Raw genomic sequence first — 21,096 nt, forward strand, 5'->3', positions numbered from 1 at the left:
CTAGGCTGCAGACCGTCGGCTCGGCTGTCTGTTCACCTGAGCAGCCCGCTCACAGCTGGGAGAGAGTAATCGGGGAAATTTATGCATATCATTACTTCGGGGGCAAGACGTCAATGTCTCCTCTCATAATGCATTCACATTTCTCATTTCTAAGGCTCCCTGTACAACTGAGACCATTTTTTCACTCAGTCCTGCCTCGGTCACCCGGCATGAGGCTGTATTAAGGGCAGCGCTCTTCACAGTCATAACCACAACAAAAAAAAAAGACCAGGAATAGACTGTTCAAAGCATATCGATTTAAATGAACAAAGGCATATTGACCTATCCGCAACAAGAAATTTGTGTCTGGAATGTAAAGAGTGGTTTAGCTTGTATCTGTGGGTTTCGTATTTGCATGCTTTTTTTCATTATGCCCGCGATGTTCAGTGACCTTTGCTGTAAGTGAATTTTATTTGATATCAAATATTGAAGAAGGAAGCATGCGTGGTGCGTGCCGGTGGAACAGTGTCAGTCGGTTCTTATGGGAACCCGTGTCTGTCAGGATTTCAGTTAGCGGCGTCCATATGTCTGTGAATTGCCTCTGTGATCTGTCTGTTAATGGTGTCTGTTTGTATGTCTGTCAGCTGCGACCATTGGACTGTCTGTGAGCCGTGTGTGTCGGTATGCTGGTGAACGTTGTCTGTTGGTCTGTAAATTGTGGCGATGGGTGTGTCTGTGAGCAGTATCAAACACTATCTTTGAGCTTTGTCTGTCCACATCTCAGTGAATGGTGTCTGTTGGTCTGTAAATTGTGGCGATGGGTGTGTCTGTGTGCAGTTTCGAACACTATCTGTGAGCTTTGTCTGTATCTCAGTGAATGGTGTCTGTTGGTCTGTAAATTGTACCAACAGGTGTGTCTGTGAGTGGTATCAAGCACTCTGTCTGTGAACTGTGTCTGCCTGTATCTCACTGAATGGTGTCTGTTGGTCTGTAAACTGCCAGTGGGTGTGTCTGTGAGCAGTACTGAATGCTCTCTCTGTGCCATATTCACTCTGCTTTTCAGCATACCCCCGTAGGGGGTAACTAAAGCCTCATTCTCACTGGCTGTGCTCAGGTATAGAGGCACCACACAGTGTCAGCTGGGGCCTGACGATGGTTTGTTCCTAGATTGACTGTCTGTTGCTAACCTTACCCAGGACCCATTAAGGCAATGTCAGCGGTCAGCTGCCTCTCAGTCCAGCAGCTAACAAACCGTGACAGAGCAGGGCTTGCACATTTCATTTTTTTCTTCTGCACGCATACTATTTGCAGTTATTTGTGCAGCAGCTAGATTGGACACGAAATATGGAAACTGCAGGAGACAAGGTGATTATGCCACTGCCCACAGTAGGGGCAGTAAACTCTCCCTTTGCCAAAAAGCAGTGGAGAGCTTTGACTGGCCATGCAGTGCATGCAGTGTGTGTTTTATTTATGGAAGCTTGTGTGCGAACGAAAGCATTCTGATTCGTCAGACCACAAAATAAGCAGGCCTGCTCCCTCTCGGCGATGTCCACAGTCACATCATAAATTGAGTCAGGAGAGATCGGTCTGCGTCCACTGCCACTCTTGGTATACCTGGAGTGCATGTAGCTGAACGTAACAGGAAATCCCAGTCACGCTAAGATATTTTCCAAGAAGGTGCTAACATCGTCTACATGGCATGGAGCTCTGTTAGTGAAGCGTGTGGTCCCAGAATTTGGCGTTGTCGATGTACCTCAGAGAATGGGGTCTGTGAGGGAGCAAGGGGAAAGAATGACAGCTCAGATTTCGGAGGGGATAAGAAAATGAAACCAAATAGACAATGCACCCAGAGCCGGTGAAGCCCAGTCACACTTATTATTCCACGCTTAAATTAGATTACCATGAGGTATAACCATCTGCTGCAAATTAAAAAGGAGTAACACTGTGTTGAACATGGGCACTGTGCAATTGCAGAGTCAAACGTATCGCTCGATCGTGGGAAGCAGTTCTGTGATTCTGGAAACCGCAGGAAAAAGCGTTTGCCTTTGTCTTCAGTTCACAGGTCAAGATTCAGGAGAAGTACTTAGGTGGATTTTACCTCTTTTGCTCAATTGTCAGATTATTTGGCAACTGTGTGACTAATCATTTAAAGAGTCATTACCTAAATGCAGTAGACAGGCTAGACTGTATTTATTTATTCTGAGATAGTGATGTATATGCACCGTCCAGTGGATTCAATCAAACCTGCCAAGTTTTCTTAAGTGAAAGCGCCACTCAACAACAAAAGAAATCCTCCTAGATTAATCTGCCACTGTATTAAAACAAAGTGACCCCCGGATACAATCAATACAGCTAAGCCACCTTAATGTAAAAAGTCATTTTGCTGCAGCGTGGTGCCAGATTAATCTGGGCAGCCTCGCTTTTTAAATTAAGCAGCTCTTTCCTTTAAATGTCTTGGCAGTTTTGAATGAATCGTGGTGTGCATGTCTATGGAGTGAAGGCAGAGCTCTTGTCATTTGACTGTCATTTGACTGTCATTCACTATCTTCTGAAATCTCGACGGGGGGGGGATGGGGGACAGTGAGTGGGGGTGTTGGGAGTTGTCCTTCCAAAAGGAGACAGATGAGAAAGGCGATCTCTGAACCATACTATTTAGAAAATTAATTTTCCCTCTGTTTGTTTTGTACGAGCAGATTTTCGCACAGTCAGTTCATTCAGTCTGCAAGCTGCGAGTCAAACGCTCAGCCTCCTCAAAATGCTAGTTAAACATTCCTGAATAAATCTAATTCATATTTAGGTTTGCTGCCTTTTTTGCGCAAGGAGAAAAATCTCTTTATATTTAGCAAATAAATTGCTCAGGCCTCAGTTAGTGTTTTTTTTATTTTATTTAACAGCTGCCTGTGAAATGATAAGTAGTGTTTTGACAAAAAAAAACACATTTGGCAGGCCGTCTTTACTCAGGCTAATGTAGCTCTTGCTCCCACGATGTTGCTACAGTGTTAGAGAAGCCCCAGGAAGCCGGCCACCTGAGCCACCTGGTTTGGTGGAGATTGATAATAAACGGTTCATGCACCGCGGAGCCGAAATGTGTGCCGCTCATTCAGGGAGGGGGATTTGACCTCACGTCCCTGGGACATGTGATGTATGCAGCCGCTGATTCAGAGACATTAAACCATTAGCTCCTTATCTTTGTCTCGTGACACGCAACGCAATTATGTCATGTTAAATCTGAACGCAGGAGAGGGAAAAGCATTTCGAGAATGTCCTCCGAGTTAGCGTTTCAGGTTTCCTTTTTGCCGTTGCTGTTCGTCATGTCGCAAAATATGAAAGATAATTGTTTTTCAGTCATGTTTTGGGTTCTGTCTCCCCGAATTATCAGCTGGCGAGTTATGAACTGTGTAGCGACTGACGCTAATCTCCAGAGCTGCTGCAGTGACTAGCAAAAACTCATGAGGCTCGGTGCCTTTAAACTGCTAATTGTCCATAACCTGTTTTTGATTGTGTTTGCTTGATGAACAAGTGTGCCGTTCAAAGTAAAGGTCACCCTTGAGCAATGAACTTTGTGCAATTCTTATGAAAAATTTAATGACAGAAAGCTTGGGGGATTAGTCTAAATCCTTGTTATAATCAAAATCATTACATATAACCCAGTCTCTTTATCTTTTGCTTGTTTATTGTTAAATATGCAAAGCTTGTGCTGCTTCAAAAAATCAAGTGAAATCAAAGCATTCAGCTGCTTAGCTAAATCTCCTATAGCCCAAAACATAATAAAACACATCGTGTATAACGAGCAGTTTCAAGGTCTGTTTTTAAATTCACCATCCTCCACTGGTATCTGTCTAACACTAAATACACATACCCGTACATGAAGAGGCCTCATTATTTTCCTTTTCATACTGTCAGCAGTATAACGCTGATAGTCGCTTCTTGCAAACATACGCCGCACACACAGCGGTGCTGTATAGAAACAGCTGCTGCTGCGTCCCCTACAAGGCATTTGATGGTGTTTGTGGGGACATATATGTCACAGTTTGCGGAGTTTGCGGAGTATGATGTTTCTTTGGGCGCGGGGCTGCGCTGGGGGGAGGGGGGGGGGGGGTGCAGCCGGCCAGCCGCGGGCTGTTTTGTGACAGTGTGGCCCATATGCTGCCACATCTCCCCCGCTCCCCGCTGCATTGAGCGCAGCAGAATTCCTCTCTTGGTGCGCATTAGCGTTTGCCATGGAGAATCATCATTTCCTTTGTGTCAGCAGCCCCTGAGGCAGCATTGTTCAAGAGAAATGCTGCTCGCTGGTACACACACACACACACACACTCACACACACACACTCACACACATACACTCACACATACGCAGACATACACAGATACACACACACACACACACACAGGGACATGCACAAATACAAACACACAGAGATACACACACCTACTCGCAAACATACACACATGCAGGCACAGAAACACACGTACACAAACACACTCTCATACTCACACAGATTCGTATTCACATTCGCGCACACACACACATGCACCTGCGCAGATACACACATACACACATGCGTACACACACGTGCACGCACGGATATTCACACACACACACACACATACACACACACAGTCTTCCTCACACGCGCGCGCACACACACACACACACACACACACACACACACTGCAAACCAAAGAGCGCTGGCATGAGCTGACCTGAAGCCCTGATCTCTGGTTGGCTCCAATTCTCTGAGCTCCTGCGCTGAGTAAATTAAACAGGCACCAGACAGACTACTGTTGAAGGTGCTGGCTTGCACTTTTTAAATAGGATAGAAATCAAACCGGTTCACCGTGAATAGCCCCACATTTTACACAGTGCAGAAAACCCGTTGAATATGTCCACAAGCTGGGGGATCAAGCTTGAAACTCATAGAGACAATAATTGAATATTTAACTACAGATGGATATTCCAAATCTGCCTCATTCCTGATCGCCTTGATTTTCAGGATTATTTTAATGTTTAAGATGCAGAGGAAGCAGAAAGTAAGAACAAATCAGTTAAAAGCATTTTTAATGTATTTTTTGAAGATTTGCTTAAAAGATCTTGGGAAGTTTGATTAAACTGTTGCAGTCATATTACCCTTCTGCAAAGGAAAAATATGTACTGCACACAAACGCATAATTCAAATGCCGCTATGTTTGACTGCATAAATATGGGACTATGTCTGTGCACATTTCACCAGTCTGTCTCAGATCAGTGTGAGTGTGTGGGCAGGTGAACATCTGTGTAGGCCTGCATGATTGTTTGCTTGTGTGTGTGTGTGTGTGTGTGAGAGAGAGAATGTGTGAGTGAGTGTGGTAATGTGTGCCTGTGTGTGTGTGTGTGTCAGTGAGAGTGTGTGCACTCAGCCAGCAGTCCTGCTCACTCTGATTAGGCAGTGGAGGAGATGATGAAGCTTGTCAGTCCTGTCTCTCTGATCACTTTGCTCTGCATGTACAGAGAAGCAGCACGCATGTTTTTATAAATATTGGATTGGCCCTTTTAGCTCCCCATCCTGGCAGATTGAGCTAATTGAAGTGGGTCTGTGCCAGAGCCAGGCGACTGGGGGGAACAGTCAACCCGCCTTTCTCTTTCTCTCTCTTTGCCTCTCGCTCTCTCTCTTTCTCTCTTTATCTCTCTCTTTCTCCCCCTCTCTCTCTCCCCCCTTCCCTCTCTTTCCCTCCCCTACTCTCTCTGCTTTTTTCTCTCCCCTTCCTCTCTTTCTCTCTCTCTTCCCTTCCCTCTATCTTCCTCTCCCTTTCTCTTACTCTATTTCTTTGTCTCTCTCTCTCTGCCTCTCTCCTCATCCCTCTATTTCTCTCTCCCTTTACTTTCTCTATCTCTCCCTCTTCCCTTTCCTTTCTCTGCCTCTCTCTCTCTCTCCCCTTCCCTCTCTCTCTCTGTCTGTGTCGGGGATTTTCGGTGCTGAATGTGTCCCGGCTCATTTGTGCTCCTCTGATGGTTGAATTGGGGTGAGGGGGTTTGGTGACTCTTTGTGCACGGCTGGTTTCCTCCCACGGCAATGGAGTCAACAGCCACAGAGCCAGGCGGTCATAACGGCGCGGCTAAATATATCCCCGGTGCCTTTTATCCGCACCCCGGGTGACGGTCACAATGCGTTTGCGTTCCGTGCCGAGGAAATAAAATCGGGGGGAGAAAACAGTCGTCATTTAATGGGGTGTGCAGCCGCTTTATGATTCCGCCGCGCTGCTGCGTTTAAGGCTCATCCTTTGATGAGCATAGCGGTTAACCTTGATTAACCGGATTCGCAAACGGTTCGGTCAAGGGCTGTTTGATTTTGTGCGTCCCCTTTACGAGGAGGTTTTTTTTTTCCTTCGTTTTCTGATTAGATGAGAACGCAGTTCACCCACGCGCCTCTGCCCCCGGTCTCTGATGGGTCTTGTAGTGTTTGGAATCGTTGGTCCCTGGTCGACGGTCACTGATTGTTCTTTGTCACGAGTAGTAGCCACTGGTTCCCGGTCACTTCCAGTGTTTTTAGGCATGAGGTGCTGGTCACTGCTCTTTGTGGAAGCCGTTGGTCTCTGGTTTCAAGCAATAAACATTTTACTGTCTATTGACAGGTGGCTGGTTGCATACTGTACCGCGCTGTTTATGTCAAGGACCATTAAATACAAGAAATGTCTAGACGCTTCTCAAGTGAGAAAATGTATCGGCATATGGTGCGTTATTATTTATCGCGTAATATTATGCAAAGCCAGGTTACTGCATCAAGGCGCTCATCGTGACAGGAGTCAAAGGAATCTTTCCGCTAGCGTTAGCGCTGGAGCTTGGGTTGGGCGCAAGGAGAAGGGGGCGGGGGGGGGGAGGGAGCGGAATTGTAATTCGGCAGGAAGTGGAGGCCCAGATGGTGTCTCTGTTTGAGGCCTCGCCTCTCGTCCCCCCTCGGCTGAACCCGCGCTCTCGGTGCGGCCGCCTCTCGCAGGGTGCGGTAATTACAAACACAGGCAGGTGTTAGCGAGATAGGCCCCTCTCCCTTTCTTCCCCCCCCCCCCCCCCCCCCCCCGCCTCCCCTCGTTCCCCTTTCAGCGTGCACTCATTTTCCTCACAAAAGAAGGCGGTGTCGCGCCGCGTCCGTCGAGGGCGCCGGGGCGACCGTGCGTGTGTCACGCAGCGCTTGCGTGTGCTGCGGAAGGCCTCACGCGTGCACCCGTGTTTCATTCTGCGCCATCACCGAACTTTCATTCTTCTTTGTCTTTTTATTTTTTTTGTGCGTTTTTTCATAGCAGAAAGAAAACATCACAGTTACTTCCACAGATAATCATTCCATTAACAAGTTAATTAAATAATAGTATAATTATACTGATATATTCAGTTCATCATCAAAACATTAGTGCCCTCTTTTTTGAATGAGGGAAAAGCTATGGTTTATGATGAGTGAGGCTAAGGTTGCTTGTTGTAGGAGTCTTTCCTCCTGGAGTCCTCCTTCAGGAGTTTGAAGTGCAATTGACTGTGAGTTTTATTCATCAGTGGAACATATTGCTCCATTGGCTTGCAGGAGCAAACAAGGATGACGTTACTCTATGCTAATAACATCTTTCCAGCAAAGGGACCATTGGTATGTTTGTGTGGTAAGCATTCTAAGCACACAAGCCCGAGACAGAGTGCATTTTACTCAGAGCTTGTTTCTGAGTAAAGAATTTAACCAAGTTTTTTTGAATACACTACATCACAAATGGACAGTGATCGATAGGTGATCGATAGGTAAATGTGTTAAGTATTGAGAACTGTAATAAGTTAAGGGTAAAGAACAGAGCTTATTGAAGTTACACTATAGTGAATCTGTTCCAGATTTACAGGGTGAACTAGAGATAGAGAAAAGAAAGGGAGGGGGAGATTGAGAGAGAGAGGGAGGCAGGGGAGAGATAGACAGAGGGAGAGGCGCATACAGACACTGTTGCCTTCAGCAGGGCCATCTGCTTTCCAGATAGATGTGATAAAATGATAATACGATCACTTCCAACCCTAAAGTGGTTGAAAGCACGCTGAGCTGAGACAGAGAGATAGGCACTGCGGTCACTGTGTAGTTTGTTTGCAGGGAGAGAGACGCCATGCTTAACTGTATCAGAGCGGCTGTACCTGCCCGCGCCGTCGGCCGCTTTAATGGAAGGTGTGCGAGCCGTGCAGACGCACATAAACAGCACCGTGAGGGAGGCAGCCTGCCCCGGCGGCCCCCCCTCCCCTGCGCGGAGCTCCCGGGTCACGTGACCGGCCCGATCCCGCCGGCCGGCGCGGCCCTGTAATTACCTCTCCCCGGCTCCCACCGCGCTCCCTAATGACCGACCGCGGCGAGGGAGGCCCAGACGGCGTCTGAATCCGCGAACTCACCTAGCGCCGCGGACCTTCTCGGCTGCGACCCCCGTCGGGTCTCAGAGATCCGCGGTGTCTCCGTGTCTCTCCTCTGGATACAGCTGATTTACTTCCCCAGTGATTTTTTCCTTTTTGTGAGCGATGAACTATTAAAAATTCAACCACCAGCACCATTCTCTTTATCCGGTGTGTGCCCCCCCCATTGAGCATATTTGATTACGTTTGGGAACAGCAGCATGGTCTCTATGGGGGGATAGACGCACCTGTGTGGTTTCTCTCCGTCTGTGAACAGCTATACAGTATCTCAGCTTTTTGCTATAATCCAATATGATCACTCTTGGTTTATGAACATCTGAACAACTGTACAGACTCTGTGTTTGGGAATAACTGTACACTCTGTGTTTTTGAGCACTGATATGGTCTCAGTGTGTTGAACTCCTGTACGGCCTGCATGTGAACAACTGTGTTTTTGGCTACCTGTACTTGTTTATTTAGATTTGCATGGTCTCAGTGTATTGCTGGTCAATACTCTCCCTCTGTTGTTGTTTACTGCGAGTGTGACAAAGCTCTAGTGCAAGGCTGTGCAATGTTACTGTCTTTGCACCATGGCCCTTCATAGCCTTGTGTTTTTAACCTCTATACGTTAAAGTGAAAGTTGAAACATAAAGCCTCAGCATATTGTCAGTGTCTCTCAGATCCAGGCAGCCAGTATCTCACACAATATAAGATGAGATGGAGCCAGCTCCAGGGTTATGTCCAGGTTTACAGATTTTTAAAGTTTACATGGTTATGCACTTATGTAAGTGAATTAGCCCTCTAGCTGTCATCTCGGAATCACTGTAATTCACTGTTAGCAGTTTTGAGTGTAAGCCTTCAAACCCTTAGCAGCATACTGTCAATAAGGCTAATCCAGTAATGCCTGATGCATAAACATGTTCCTGGTGCAGGATTCAGACCTTATCCATAGCGCTGAGAGGCTTTTCCATGGTTTTGTCTTTTTTACTGTAGAAAATCTTTTTTTGCATTCTTTAGATTTTCATAACTGTACTGTCTACAGACAACTGTCTCCATTGCTTTTCAAATGTAAAAAAGTCTGTGTGTGCTGTATGTGTGTGATCTTAGAAGGAGAAAATGTGTGTTTATGAGAGAAGGTGTGTATTGTACTGACAGGGAGTGTATGTGTTTGAGAGAAAGTGAGCATTTTTTGGGTGTGTATTTGCCTTACTGTATGTGTGTGTGTGCGCGCGTGTACATGTGTGCATGTGTGTGTGTGTCTGTGGATCCAGGTGTTTGTTTGTTTGTGTGTGTGTGTGTGTTCATGTGTGTGTGTGTGTGTGCGTATGTGTGTGTGTATGCGTGTGTGTAGGTGTGTGTGAGTGTGTGTGTGTGTATGCGGGTGTGTGTGAGTGTGTGTGTGCGTATGTGTGTGTGTGTGTGTGTGTGCGTGTGTGTGTGCGTATGTGTGTGTGTATGCGTGTGTGTAGGTGTGTGTGAGTGTGTGTGTGTGTATGCGGGTGTGTGTGAGTGTGTGTGTGGTGGTAGTTGGAGGCTCAGTGGTGCGGCCAGAGCAGCCCTTCAGGCCACTGCACCGAGGAAAATGATTGAATTCTGAGGTCCAGAAAGCTGACAAATCACTAAAAACGCTGTTAAAACGCTGTAAAAATGCTGTCCATTAATCACTGCCTGACAGTTTAATCATCCTCAGAATTGGGCCTCAATCGGACTACTGGACATTACTCAGTACTCGGGCAAAGAATACAATCAAAGTACGCAGTATATTCTGACCAATGTGTTTCTAATATATTTCAAATGTCTATGAAAATACAAATGTATGTCTGTTCATGGATAAATACTAAGCTCATTAATTGGTAAAAGAAAATCAATTCTAATCCCTGAACTGGCCCAGCTGATAAATAAATTTGGGAATATTTTGTTAAATAATCCTCTATTCACATAGATTTGTTATACTAGAAAGGGCGTTTAATCCAGTGATTAAAGTCAGAAAAAGCGGAACTTGCATCTTAAAGTAAAACACAAAAAAAACACTTCCCAGAGAGAAACAAAATGGAACCTAAGCTCTCCATTTTAATGCCATTAAAACACACACACACACAAAATGGGCTTCAGCGTATCCCAGCTGAACTCGAAAAATTCAACAATTTTAGCATTCCAGAATCCTTGATCCTTTGTTTCGTTGCCGGGGTGCCCAGCTTTCATTGAATGATGTTTACCTTACGGGGTTAAAAACAGTGAGGGGTATGTGTGAGTGTCCATTGGAGTGGCAGGACAGTTTTCTTGCAGCCTCTGTCATGACCAGTCCATTTCATCGCCTTTAAACAGGCTTTTTCCCAGAGCCAGCCTTGAGTGTCATGCGGAGATGTATAAATCAACCAGTGTATTTACCGCAGTAACAATGTAGCCATAAACAACTTTCTAAGTTACTGTCACGGGTATGGTCAAACGTGTCCTCCATTGTAGTCTGATCTTTATGATACGTGTTCATTTTATTGACATACAGCCCGGGGCAAGGCCCTTTGCAGTGCACATGGGTAAAAGCATTTGGTCAGACTGTGAAGGGGGCCGCTGTTGTCCTTGTTTGCAGGCTTTTGTTTGATGTGTTGTCTCCTCTGTGGGATTTGCTTTGAGTGGCTCCTTTTTTCTGAGGGCTCCAGTGGACCTGTGTGTTTCAGGGTGGAGGTATCAGTGGATTTGGTGTGTTTCAGTCAGTAGGTATCAGTGGGTTTGGTGCATTACACTGTGGAGGTATGAGTGGGTTTGGTGCATTTCAGGGTGGAGGTATGAGTGGGTTTGGTGCATTACGGCGTGGAGGTATCAGTGGGCTTGGTGCATTACAGTGTGGAGGTATCAGTGGGTTTGGTGCATGACAGTGTGAAGGTATCAGTGGGCTTGGTGCATTACAGTGTGGAGGTATCAGTGGGTTCGGCGCATTACACTGTGGAGGTATCAGTGGGCTTGGTGTATTACAGTGTGGAGGTATCAGTGGGTTCGGCGCATTACACTGTGGAGGTATCAGTGGGCTTGGTGTATTACAGTGTGGAGGTATCAGTGGGTTTGGTGCATTACACTGTGGAGGTATCAGTGGGTCTGGTGCATTACACTGTGGAAGTATCAGTGGCCTTGGTGCGTTTCAGTGTACAGGCATCAGTGGGTTTAGTGCATATCACTGTGCAGGTATGGTAGTCAGGGTGTCTTCACTGTAATTACATCTCTCCCTCCTCCTTGAGTGCCCCTGAGAATAGCGTCTGAGAATTCTCTCTCCAGTAATAGAATTACACAACGCGCAGCAGCAGCTGCAGCATCTAGGGACCAGGATATTTAATGTCTTTTATGAAATATTAACGAAGTTGGTGGTTTTAATTATCATTCCTACCTTATTAGAGCTACCTCTCTCTCTCTCTCTCTCTCTCTCTTTCTCTCTCTCTCCTTTCTCTCTCTCTCCCTCCCCCCTCCCCCTTTCTGTCTCCTCTGGGAAGACATCCGTTGGTTTAAGAAATGGAGAGTTATTACCCGTCCATTAAATGACAGATTGGATCATATGTTATTAATGTGATTATCTCTCCTCTGTCTCCTCGCGTCCTGCTCTGCATGCAGGGAGACCGCATAGATAATGCGGGGAGCACACCGTTCCCCAGGGGCCCATGGGAAGGTAGGCCGCTAAAAGGGAGCCCGGCTTTTTAGATTCTCTCACCGGCGTTGAGTTTGGCTTCGCCGCGGCTGCAGGGATTCTGTAGGAGGCCCACCGGCGGCACTGTGAAAGGGATTGTGAGGTTATACCGAGAGTCGTACAACCTAGTGGTTGGCCGTGAGTAACTGCGTGGCTATTATCACAGCGCACCTAAAACGTCTCTACACGACTGCGTCATAGTGTCAGTAATTCCGTACCTCTTGACCCACGCGCTCCGTGGACGTTTGAAGCCGCCCCTCCTACATGAAATGGCGACCGGCGTTGGGCGCTCGGCAGAGCTGGCAGTGGGGACGCTGTGTCGCCCCCCCCCCCCCTCCTTTGTGTCGGTCACTGACAGGGTGTTTGGCAGCCAGAGGAGGCACCAGAGGCACGGGGGTGTAGGATGACTGCACAGGAACACAATGTTCACAGTCCCTTCCAGTCCCCTCGGCCCAGGCGCTACAGCAACAGCGGAGCCCCAGCGGCAACACGAGCCACCTTTCGGCCGACAGCTTCACCGGCATGCATCGCCGGTCGACGGTTTATACAGCCTTTGCATGCCGGAGCTCGGTGGGGGGGCGGCCGGGACGCCTCACTTGACTGCACTGAATTTAAAGCAGCGCTGGTGACTTTTTGTAGCTTCGGCTGGTGACTGTTAGGCTGGTTCTCATCTGCGGTGCACCCTGACAGACGTCAGGCCGACATGTGAGAACGGGCCCGGGCATGTGCGGGAAGGTGCAGACAGGTACAGGCAGGTATGGCAGCGTGTGCAGACGAGCTGTCTCGCTTCTGTCAGAGCCGTCACACGGCCGCGGGCGAGGCGTGGGCCGGGAGCAGCAGCGTGGCACAGCGGTCGGGGAGACTCGGCTGTAACATTAGGCGGTTGCGGGTTTCGGTCCCCGGAAGGTCAGTGCCCGACCAGAGAACTTAACCCCCGGTGCTGTGCTTAATATACTGCTGTATAACGGGCGGTAAGGTCATTCATCTCAAACAAATATCGATGACTACAGCGGAAAGGTCTGTGTGGGTGCCCCCGTACAGGACGGTGGTGCCGGGGAGTGGCGTGTGTCTGCCGCTGATGGGTGGGATTCGGAGGGGCGTGTCTGACGGGGTGTTTCTCCTCTCCTCTCTTGCAGAGATCAGCAGGGTACGGAAGGACATGTACAACGACACGCTAAACGGCAGCACAGAGAAGAGGGCCTCAGAGCTGCCAGACGCCGTCGGCCCCATCGTGCAGCTACAAGAGAAACTTTATGTGCCTGTAAAAGAGTATCCTGATGTAAGTACCCCTTTCCGTTGCACTCGGCCTATTTAAGTTCTCAAAGGATTTTGGGAGGGTGGGGAGGGAGGGGGGGCGGGGGGGTAGAGAACGAGAAGGGGATAAGGGGGGCGGAGGGGATTGGCAGGGGAGTGTCCATAGGAGCCAGCAGGATGGGGGCATGAGGAGAGAGTGCGGTGGAATTAAACCTAAAGTCGATTTCATCCGATGCACACGTAAGCAGGGGCTCTCCTCTCCATCACAATGAATAAGAAATAAAACTCAGAAGCGACTGCACGGCTTACTACTGTATACCCTCTATTTAATTACAGCAGTTGTACAAGTCAATATAATCTAATTTTCTCTGCATTAGGAGGTAGGCCGATGTCCAACGTATTGATCCGGCGGAGCGGACGCTGTGGCTTTGTGACTTTGTTTGCATCCTTATTCAAACCTGAAGGACTTTGTGCCGGCTCCATTGTCTGGCCCTGCATCCGCGTGAGAGGAATTCGCCACTCCTGAACAGGCGCTACTTTGGCGTTTTAATTACAGGCTGCCAATCTGCATAACGAGATTAGGTGCCAGTGATGCATGTATTCCTGCATGTCCACCTACCTGCCTCCCTAATGGTAGGTGGCGTGAGGCTCTGGACATTCACCGGGGATGGAGAGCGGGGGCTGCTGGCGCTCCACCGCCCGCCCGTTTCGCTAAACTCCCGCCGGCGACGTAGACAGGACAGTTAGCGCCGCTGAAAGGTTTTGCCTCTGCCTACCCTCTCGCGTCTGTACAAATGAATAAAATGTCCTGTGGCAAAGCTGGTTTTAGTCTGAATCAGCCGCCTTCCTCTCCGTCCTTGCACGCTGTGTGCCGACCGTGGATATCATGGAAATATTTTCAATTCATTTCACAATATAAGGCATGCCAGGCATACAGAGAATCCACTCTGTCCTCTCCCCAATATCCACTCTTCCTACTTTAAAGCAGTTATACACATGTAATATAGAATGTATTTTACAGAATATGTAATATAAAATATTGTACCAAGATGCATTTAATTAAATATAAGTGGAAATAGTTGCTGTGTACTATAGACAGCAGCAATGAATTGTTGTGATGGAGGAGCTGGGCTTGGAACCTAAAATAGCAGAAGCAGTTTTTAACCTGCAAGTTACAGGCAGGGCTCCATCACTGTACGCCAGAACAATTAGTTGCAGCAATATGAATTGCAGTAAATATCCATCTGTTTAAGTGGGCAATGCACAGTATGCGTTAAACCCTGGAATATTGTTCATTCTAAGCAATCCCGAATTAAATTAAACAAGTATGCCAAACAATTATGTGCATTGTAGTGACTGTTGTGTACTTAGACAGTATGAAAAACCCTCTCATTTCTGGCTATACATTTGATAAACTATGCCCACCTTTCAGTGAATCTGCAGATTCAGGGTTAGGGGAGCAAGTGAAGAAATTCTGACAGCTGGCCAACTGGCCTTTTCACTCACTCATAGCACCTTCGTTCCATGCTGACAAAAATACGACATGACGTTTTCTCAGAAATTCATAAACGCAAAACTCCCCTTTTTTTCTGGCAGTTTGATCTGTTTTTTATCGCGACCGAGGTCTGACCAGCTTTGCTTCTTTTGTTCCCTTGAAAACTGTATTTGCTCATGAATATTGATCAAAAAAAAGGGAGGCCGTGGGAAGAACGGCGCGGTCAACAAACTCTGACAGAGGATCCCGGTCCTGACGAGGGGGGAAATCAAACACTGTTTTAAAGTATTCATAAGCGTGGCGTTATTGGACACAGAAAGAGCACCGAACATGGGAGTGTTAGAGCAGCCCGGCCGCCCCTCGCGGTCAATCCGCGATTCTCTTTGATAGCGTCTTTCAAATGTTTTATTTGCAGTGGCTTCCATTTCCCTTAATCTTCTGAGCAATCGTGTTCGGAGCCTCACTTAAGCCCCCTGTGCCCAGGGGAACGAGACGAGCTCCGAGCTGATTGATCCCAATTAACTTGTTCCATTACTACTGATTCTTGCGTGGGCAGCATTAATCGAGCCATTTCATAAGCTGTGTAAACACAGCTCTGGATTAGGGTCCTGCGCTTCGTTAGGGATGAGAGCTTTGTCAGAGGCACCACACAACTGCCTTCACAGACCTCCAACATACAATTGTCCCTTTCTTGTGGTTTAGAAGCATAAAATAACAATGCAACCCGAGCAGTATGTCCTCAATATGACAACACTTATCCGCCTGCGGGAACTCAGAATTCAGTGCTGAAGGCCACCGAGGACTGCTGTATGAAAAAGATGAGTTTTATCTCACATTCAACATTCCATATGTGTTTGGAGCTCAAAATTAATTTGCCTTTTTTTTTTTAGTATTTGAATCACCGAGTAAATAGACCTTGCAAGAGAGATCTGTCAATGCTTGCTGTGTCTGGCTAAACCGCTTTCCTGGGTTTTACTCACAGAGATCAGACTGATCAAATATGTCTATTAGCTCTTTTTTGTCTTGCAGGGACATTTTTAGTCATGTTGTGACACGTCAATAAGCGTGCAACGTGACTGCCGTGTGCTCCTTACATGCCTTGTAGAAAACCAAACTGTTACATTTTCAGCAGTTTCTCCAACAGTGGCACTGTGTGGAGGAGTTTCTGGTGCATAGCCAGTGTTCACTCTTTTGTACTTGTTTAGAAGGGTGCCTGGTAAAAACACAACCAGAACTTATCTTGACGTGTCAAGGGGTACCTGATGTGTAACTCATAGCTGGGCACTGGGTACTTTGTTGAGGAGATGTGTAGGTACTTGAGGAAGAAGTTGCTTGTGAGTTTTGATCACAGACCCAATTCCCCCAACCACGTTTCCAACCTTACAGTTGAAAGCCAAACAGCAAAACTGGTCCTGGATCAGCACCTTCGAGCAGCTTCTGCCTGGAGCCACGTAGGCGCTGCGGCAGCGTAAAGATTGGGGATATGAGATCCGAAGCTGACTTTTTTGGCCTGCCCCCGCCGGAGGAGCGGCGCTGTGTGAGTAATGATGTCTGGTGTCCTTGCTGTGCCGCTCGCTGCTCTTGAAGGACAGATAAGATCATTATTACGGGTTGGGGTTAATTAGCGAGTATGAGGGACAGGAGATGAGAGTCCTTCCAGTTTTCCCTGGGCGGAGAACGCGTTCCCCCCCGAGCCCGCGGTCACCCACGTGGGCCGTGCGTGCGGCTGCGCTCTCGCTCTCCCTCTAGTGAAATCCGTGCTTTAATGGACGTTCAAAGCGATGCTGGCTTTGAAAGTAATATCGCCGCATCGCCATTACGATCATCATGACTTGGGAGGCCGATGGTTGTATCCAGGGCAGATTTCGGCTTGAAGGGGAGGTGAGGCAGGTGAGTCTGGGATTCACAGTGGGCGCGTCCGGGGCGTGAAGTGGCAGGGCGAGGAGGGCGAGTGGCTGGGTTTTTCGCTTTAATTGGAATGGCACGTTAAGCATGCTGAGGGTGCAGGGTGACCTTTTTGCCGTCGTGATGGGAGCGCGAATGCCTGGGGTTCTCGTGTGTATTTTTTTTGGTTTTACAACGAGATTTCCGGAAGCCCACTATCTGGCCTAAACCTATTATCCTCTCGAGCGTGGAAATCCATTTTGGTGTTGACTGAGCTGCTCTTCTCCTGTCGCAGAAGTTGCCAGACTTTGGGTTACTGAGGTACTTCTGCTCAGAGAGATTTCTGACATACTCCACGTTCCTTACGGAATATGTTTTAGTCTGTCAAGACTCCCACGTGCCTACCCTCATTGTGACGAAGATGACACTCTCTGTCACTCCGAGCAGAGACAAGGGGACGGTGCCGACGTCCTCCATCAGCATCCTAATTATGGGCCTTCCATATAGCAACATAGCCCCTCAGGACTGGTTAACAGCAGAGGCTGTCTGCCTAAAAACTGCTCCATGGCTCTTTAAGGAAACGCCCCAATTATCTTATCTTGCTGTTAGGGGGAGGAGCGGGCAGCTTGGCAAGGACCTGGAGAAGCCGGTAGCAGTAAACGGCTTTCCCCGTTGTGCTGCGGACTTGTTCGCATTGTGGCTGTCCCAAATGTGGCCATTCGGCGGAGGCGATGCGCCGGCCTCCGGGGTTGGTCGCCGGATAGAGCCGCTCCCGTGTCCCCACGCACGTTCGCGGGGCGGGACTCGGCGGCGCAGAAATTAATTCACTCTGTCAACTCCGTGCAGCGCTGCTTTTTTGGCAGCCCACCCAATCCAATTTGCTGAACATGTTATTAGGCCGAGGGAATAAAGAGCCGCAGAACAATGCGGCCTCGTTCAGAGGGCCTTTCTGTCGTTCATTGGTGTATGTATATCACCAATGCGCCGTGCGCGTGTGTGTGGGCGCTGGGTTTGAGTTGATTATAAATAGTTTTAGGCTCTCGGTGGTAAGAAAGAGCTTTTTTGTACCCTCTGTTTCTGTATTGGTGGTGGTGGTGGTGGTGGTGGGGGTGGGGGTGGGGGGGATGCGCGATTTGAACGATACTGTTGTCATTTATCATTTAACTTTGTGCCCTTTTCTGGGTCAAACACGAGGAGATGAGCAACTATCAGCGATTATTAATCATAATAGTCATGTGGAACCGGATTGATTCTCTTTCAGTCATTTCATTTGGCCTTGTCCATCCTTCAGCAACCTTCCAGGGGGAGAGATGGGAAGGGGGGGGCGATGCATGAAGGGGGTGAAGTGGAGCTGGCAGGAGTGTGTGTGTGTTTTGTGTGTAGGTGTGTGTGCGTTTGGGCAGGTAGATGGGGGGGGGGGGGGGGGGTTGGGCAGGATATATTGAGTTGGGAGGCAGATTAGAGACAAGTGAGTGTGTGTGTGTGTGTGTGTGTGTGTGTGTGCAGTATCAGGGAAGAGTGTTAAACTGTTTGATCTCTATACCCTGCCCTCCGTGTTAGACACAGGACTCCCTCTCTCTTTCTCCCTCCCTCTCTCTCCTCACCGACCGGCTTTTCGAAAAAAAAAAAAAAAACCCTGCTCCCCTCCAAGAGTTGTGACATTGTTTTAATTGAACGACGCCGTGGAGCCGACGCCATAAATCAACAGGGAACGAATTCGTAATGAAATGCAAACTACTGTATATTAACCGGGGGAATTGGTTTGTGGTGGACTGGAGCAGCTGGCCGTGATAAATTTAGTCTCATCCGCGGGTGCTCGGGAGTGCAGGGGAGAGGTGGCCTTGGTCTGAGAGGGGCACTCACCCGTCAGGCCGGCCCTGAGGCCCGGGGAGACGCTCGGAGGGAAGGGGACGGACGCTCCTAATTACCACAGGTATGCCGTATAAATTAGGCCTCCTCATTATTATTTCATAATAAATACAAACAGAAACAGAGGAGAGTAATGTGCCAATAAACCGGAGGCTGTGGATCAGTGGTTTGCTAATGAAGGTTAATTATAGTTAATTAGGACAATAATAGGGCTAAAAACATTGTCCTGATTTTTTTTCCTCCCATTGTGATGCAGTCATCACGGTTAGTCACCTAATTCTGTCACCGCGCGACAATAAACTGCCCAACAGCAAAGAGCGACAGATGAATTCCTTTTAAAAACCCGAGTGTAAATACATCATATAAAACGCGAAACAAGATAGGATCGTATAAAGCTAAATTAACCCGTCGCATAATAATAAATTAATGTTCTAATAACAAATAACAGTGTGAGGACAGATATGAGCCGGGGAGTGTTATGAAAACCAAAAATAAAAAAATAAAAAATTCCTGCAAGGCAATGCCTAACATGACAGGCCCTAGACTTGAGAAACATAAAGAAATGAGGATTTTTTCGCTCAGAGAATCTCATTCGGGAGACGCGGCAGATAGCAAACTTTGAAACAAGCCGAGGCCCGAGTCCCCCCCCCCCCCCCCCCCTTTTCTGTCCTGTTGGGATGTGACTGCGGTGCAGCTGGGACGATCGTCATTTTTTATGTGCGCCTATCCATTTATGTTCGGGAATGTGCAAACGCTTGTCTGAGCCTCTGATGCCATTTTAAACTATTTTTATCATCTGAGCGGAAAATGATTCATAATTGTAGCGAAAGCAGAAGATGAATATTCAGCGTCTCCTGCGCCGCACCAGCTCCAGCCTGTTCATGAGAGGAGAAGAAATCTGGCCTTTGTTCTTTCCTCCCAACCCTTGTCTACCATAATAATGAAAACAAAAGACTTCCTGAAAAGGAATTAAGAGCTGAGCGATATGAAAATCCATGAAATAATTAATTTGCCTATTACCAGCACTCGCTCGTTTATCTTCGTAATAAGATCATTCGGAGTCGTTTAGAGTCCACTCTGCTTACGTTAGTAAATGGCCGTAATTAGATTTGGCGCTGTGTTTTATTGCGGTTGATGGAAAATATACTTAAGATCTATCGCTCAGATTGGATAAATAGCGCAAATGTTGTTTTTTTCCCACCAGATATTAGGATTTCCATTACAACAAAATGATCTTTTTTTCTACATCCCACCTATTAGTTTTCTGTAGGCTCTGGATAGCCAAGCGTGACTGTGCGCACCAATGGTAGCTGATCCACTCTCCCTTTATTTCTCTGCTAAATTGCTCCGGCTGCAAGTAAACGTAAGCAGTATTGTATTCACCGCGGGGAAGATCTTTCAGGTGGAAAAGCGTGGCTGGCAAGCGGTAGGTGTCAGACAGCGGAACTGGGTGGTTTATGGGCACCATTTGTGTCGAACTTTGTTTCGCTTTTCACTGATCCTCACAGTAGTACATCCAGAAAGGCTATCGTTTCGGCTGCAGTGAACACCCGCACCACCTCAAATAATGAGCGCTCTTTTTAGTTTTCGGAAATACAACGCGTAACGTCGTGCTTTAATTTCATATTTATACAGGTGGATGAATTGGAGTCGTGCCCATGTTTAAAGCCGTGGTACAGGACAGTTTCAAGTCCGTGGAGAAACAGGAACATATTGAGACCTGTGGTTGCTGCTGAGGGTGTGTGGCTATTCAGAGCAGGTGGGGAAGAATGTCAGTGCAGGTGTTAACAGGGAAGAATGGTCATTAAGAAGGCAGAATATTTAGAAAGGTAACTGTGCGAATGCATAAATGTAAACAGGGACGTAATCTGTTGTAATACATAGAGACCTTCCCAGAACCGCACAGGCATACCCACATTCAAACACACACAGACAGTACACACACTCGCACACGTACATACCCACAACAATGTATGGACAAACAGGTGAGGCACAAACCCTCAGCAGTACACACACACACACACACACACACACACACACACACACAGAGACACACACACGCACGCAGGCACAGATTGGAATAAGTGAGATCAGATCTAAATTTACTGTGTGCGGTTCCCCCCCTAGCCCGAGCACCTGCTTGCAGCCCGCAGTGCGGCGCTGGGGCGAGGGGCTTTAAAAGGAAGAGAATGCATTGTGACCCTGAATGAGAAACAGCTGCCGGGCGTATCACTCAGCGCTCTGACAGATAAGGTTAAACACTTTAAGAGGGACAAGGGCCGCACCGTCCCGAACACAAAGCGCGCGCCTGTCTGTACCGCAGTAACCTGTCGCCGCTAATAATGTCAAAGCGAACCCCCCCGCCTTAAAGCAGCGGGGCTCTCTTTGAAGCGTCGCGTTTCGGAGAAGAAACGGAATTTAAATTCAACCCCCCACCCCGCCTTAAAACTCATACTCATACTCCACTCCGGTGTGCTCTTAACCATTCTCCAATGCCAAGTGCATCAAATTACAGCACTTGATATGAGCTGAGAACACAAGGAAGAGCATGAGAAATCTATTTCCGAATGAAAAA

The 21,096-nt window shown here is 47.7% G+C and overlaps 1 protein-coding gene across 7 annotated transcripts in view; it reads left to right on the top strand.

Annotated features, from left to right (window-relative positions):
* Window positions 1-21,096, top strand: part of LOC118789708 (protein quaking) — a 79,836-nt gene that overhangs the window by 11,448 nt on the left and 47,292 nt on the right. For all 7 annotated transcript variants that reach the window (XR_005005473.1, XM_036546259.1, XM_036546258.1 and 4 more), the window contains exon 2: window positions 13,156-13,298. Coding sequence is in view for 6 of the 7 variants with exons in the window: in XM_036546259.1 (XP_036402152.1) it covers window positions 13,156-13,298 (143 nt within the window). In the remaining variant the exon portion in view is untranslated. The remainder of the gene's footprint in view (window positions 1-13,155; window positions 13,299-21,096) is intronic.

This window comes from Megalops cyprinoides, chromosome 15 (assembly GCF_013368585.1).
Source record: "Megalops cyprinoides isolate fMegCyp1 chromosome 15, fMegCyp1.pri, whole genome shotgun sequence".
NCBI lineage: Eukaryota > Metazoa > Chordata > Actinopteri > Elopiformes > Megalopidae > Megalops > Megalops cyprinoides.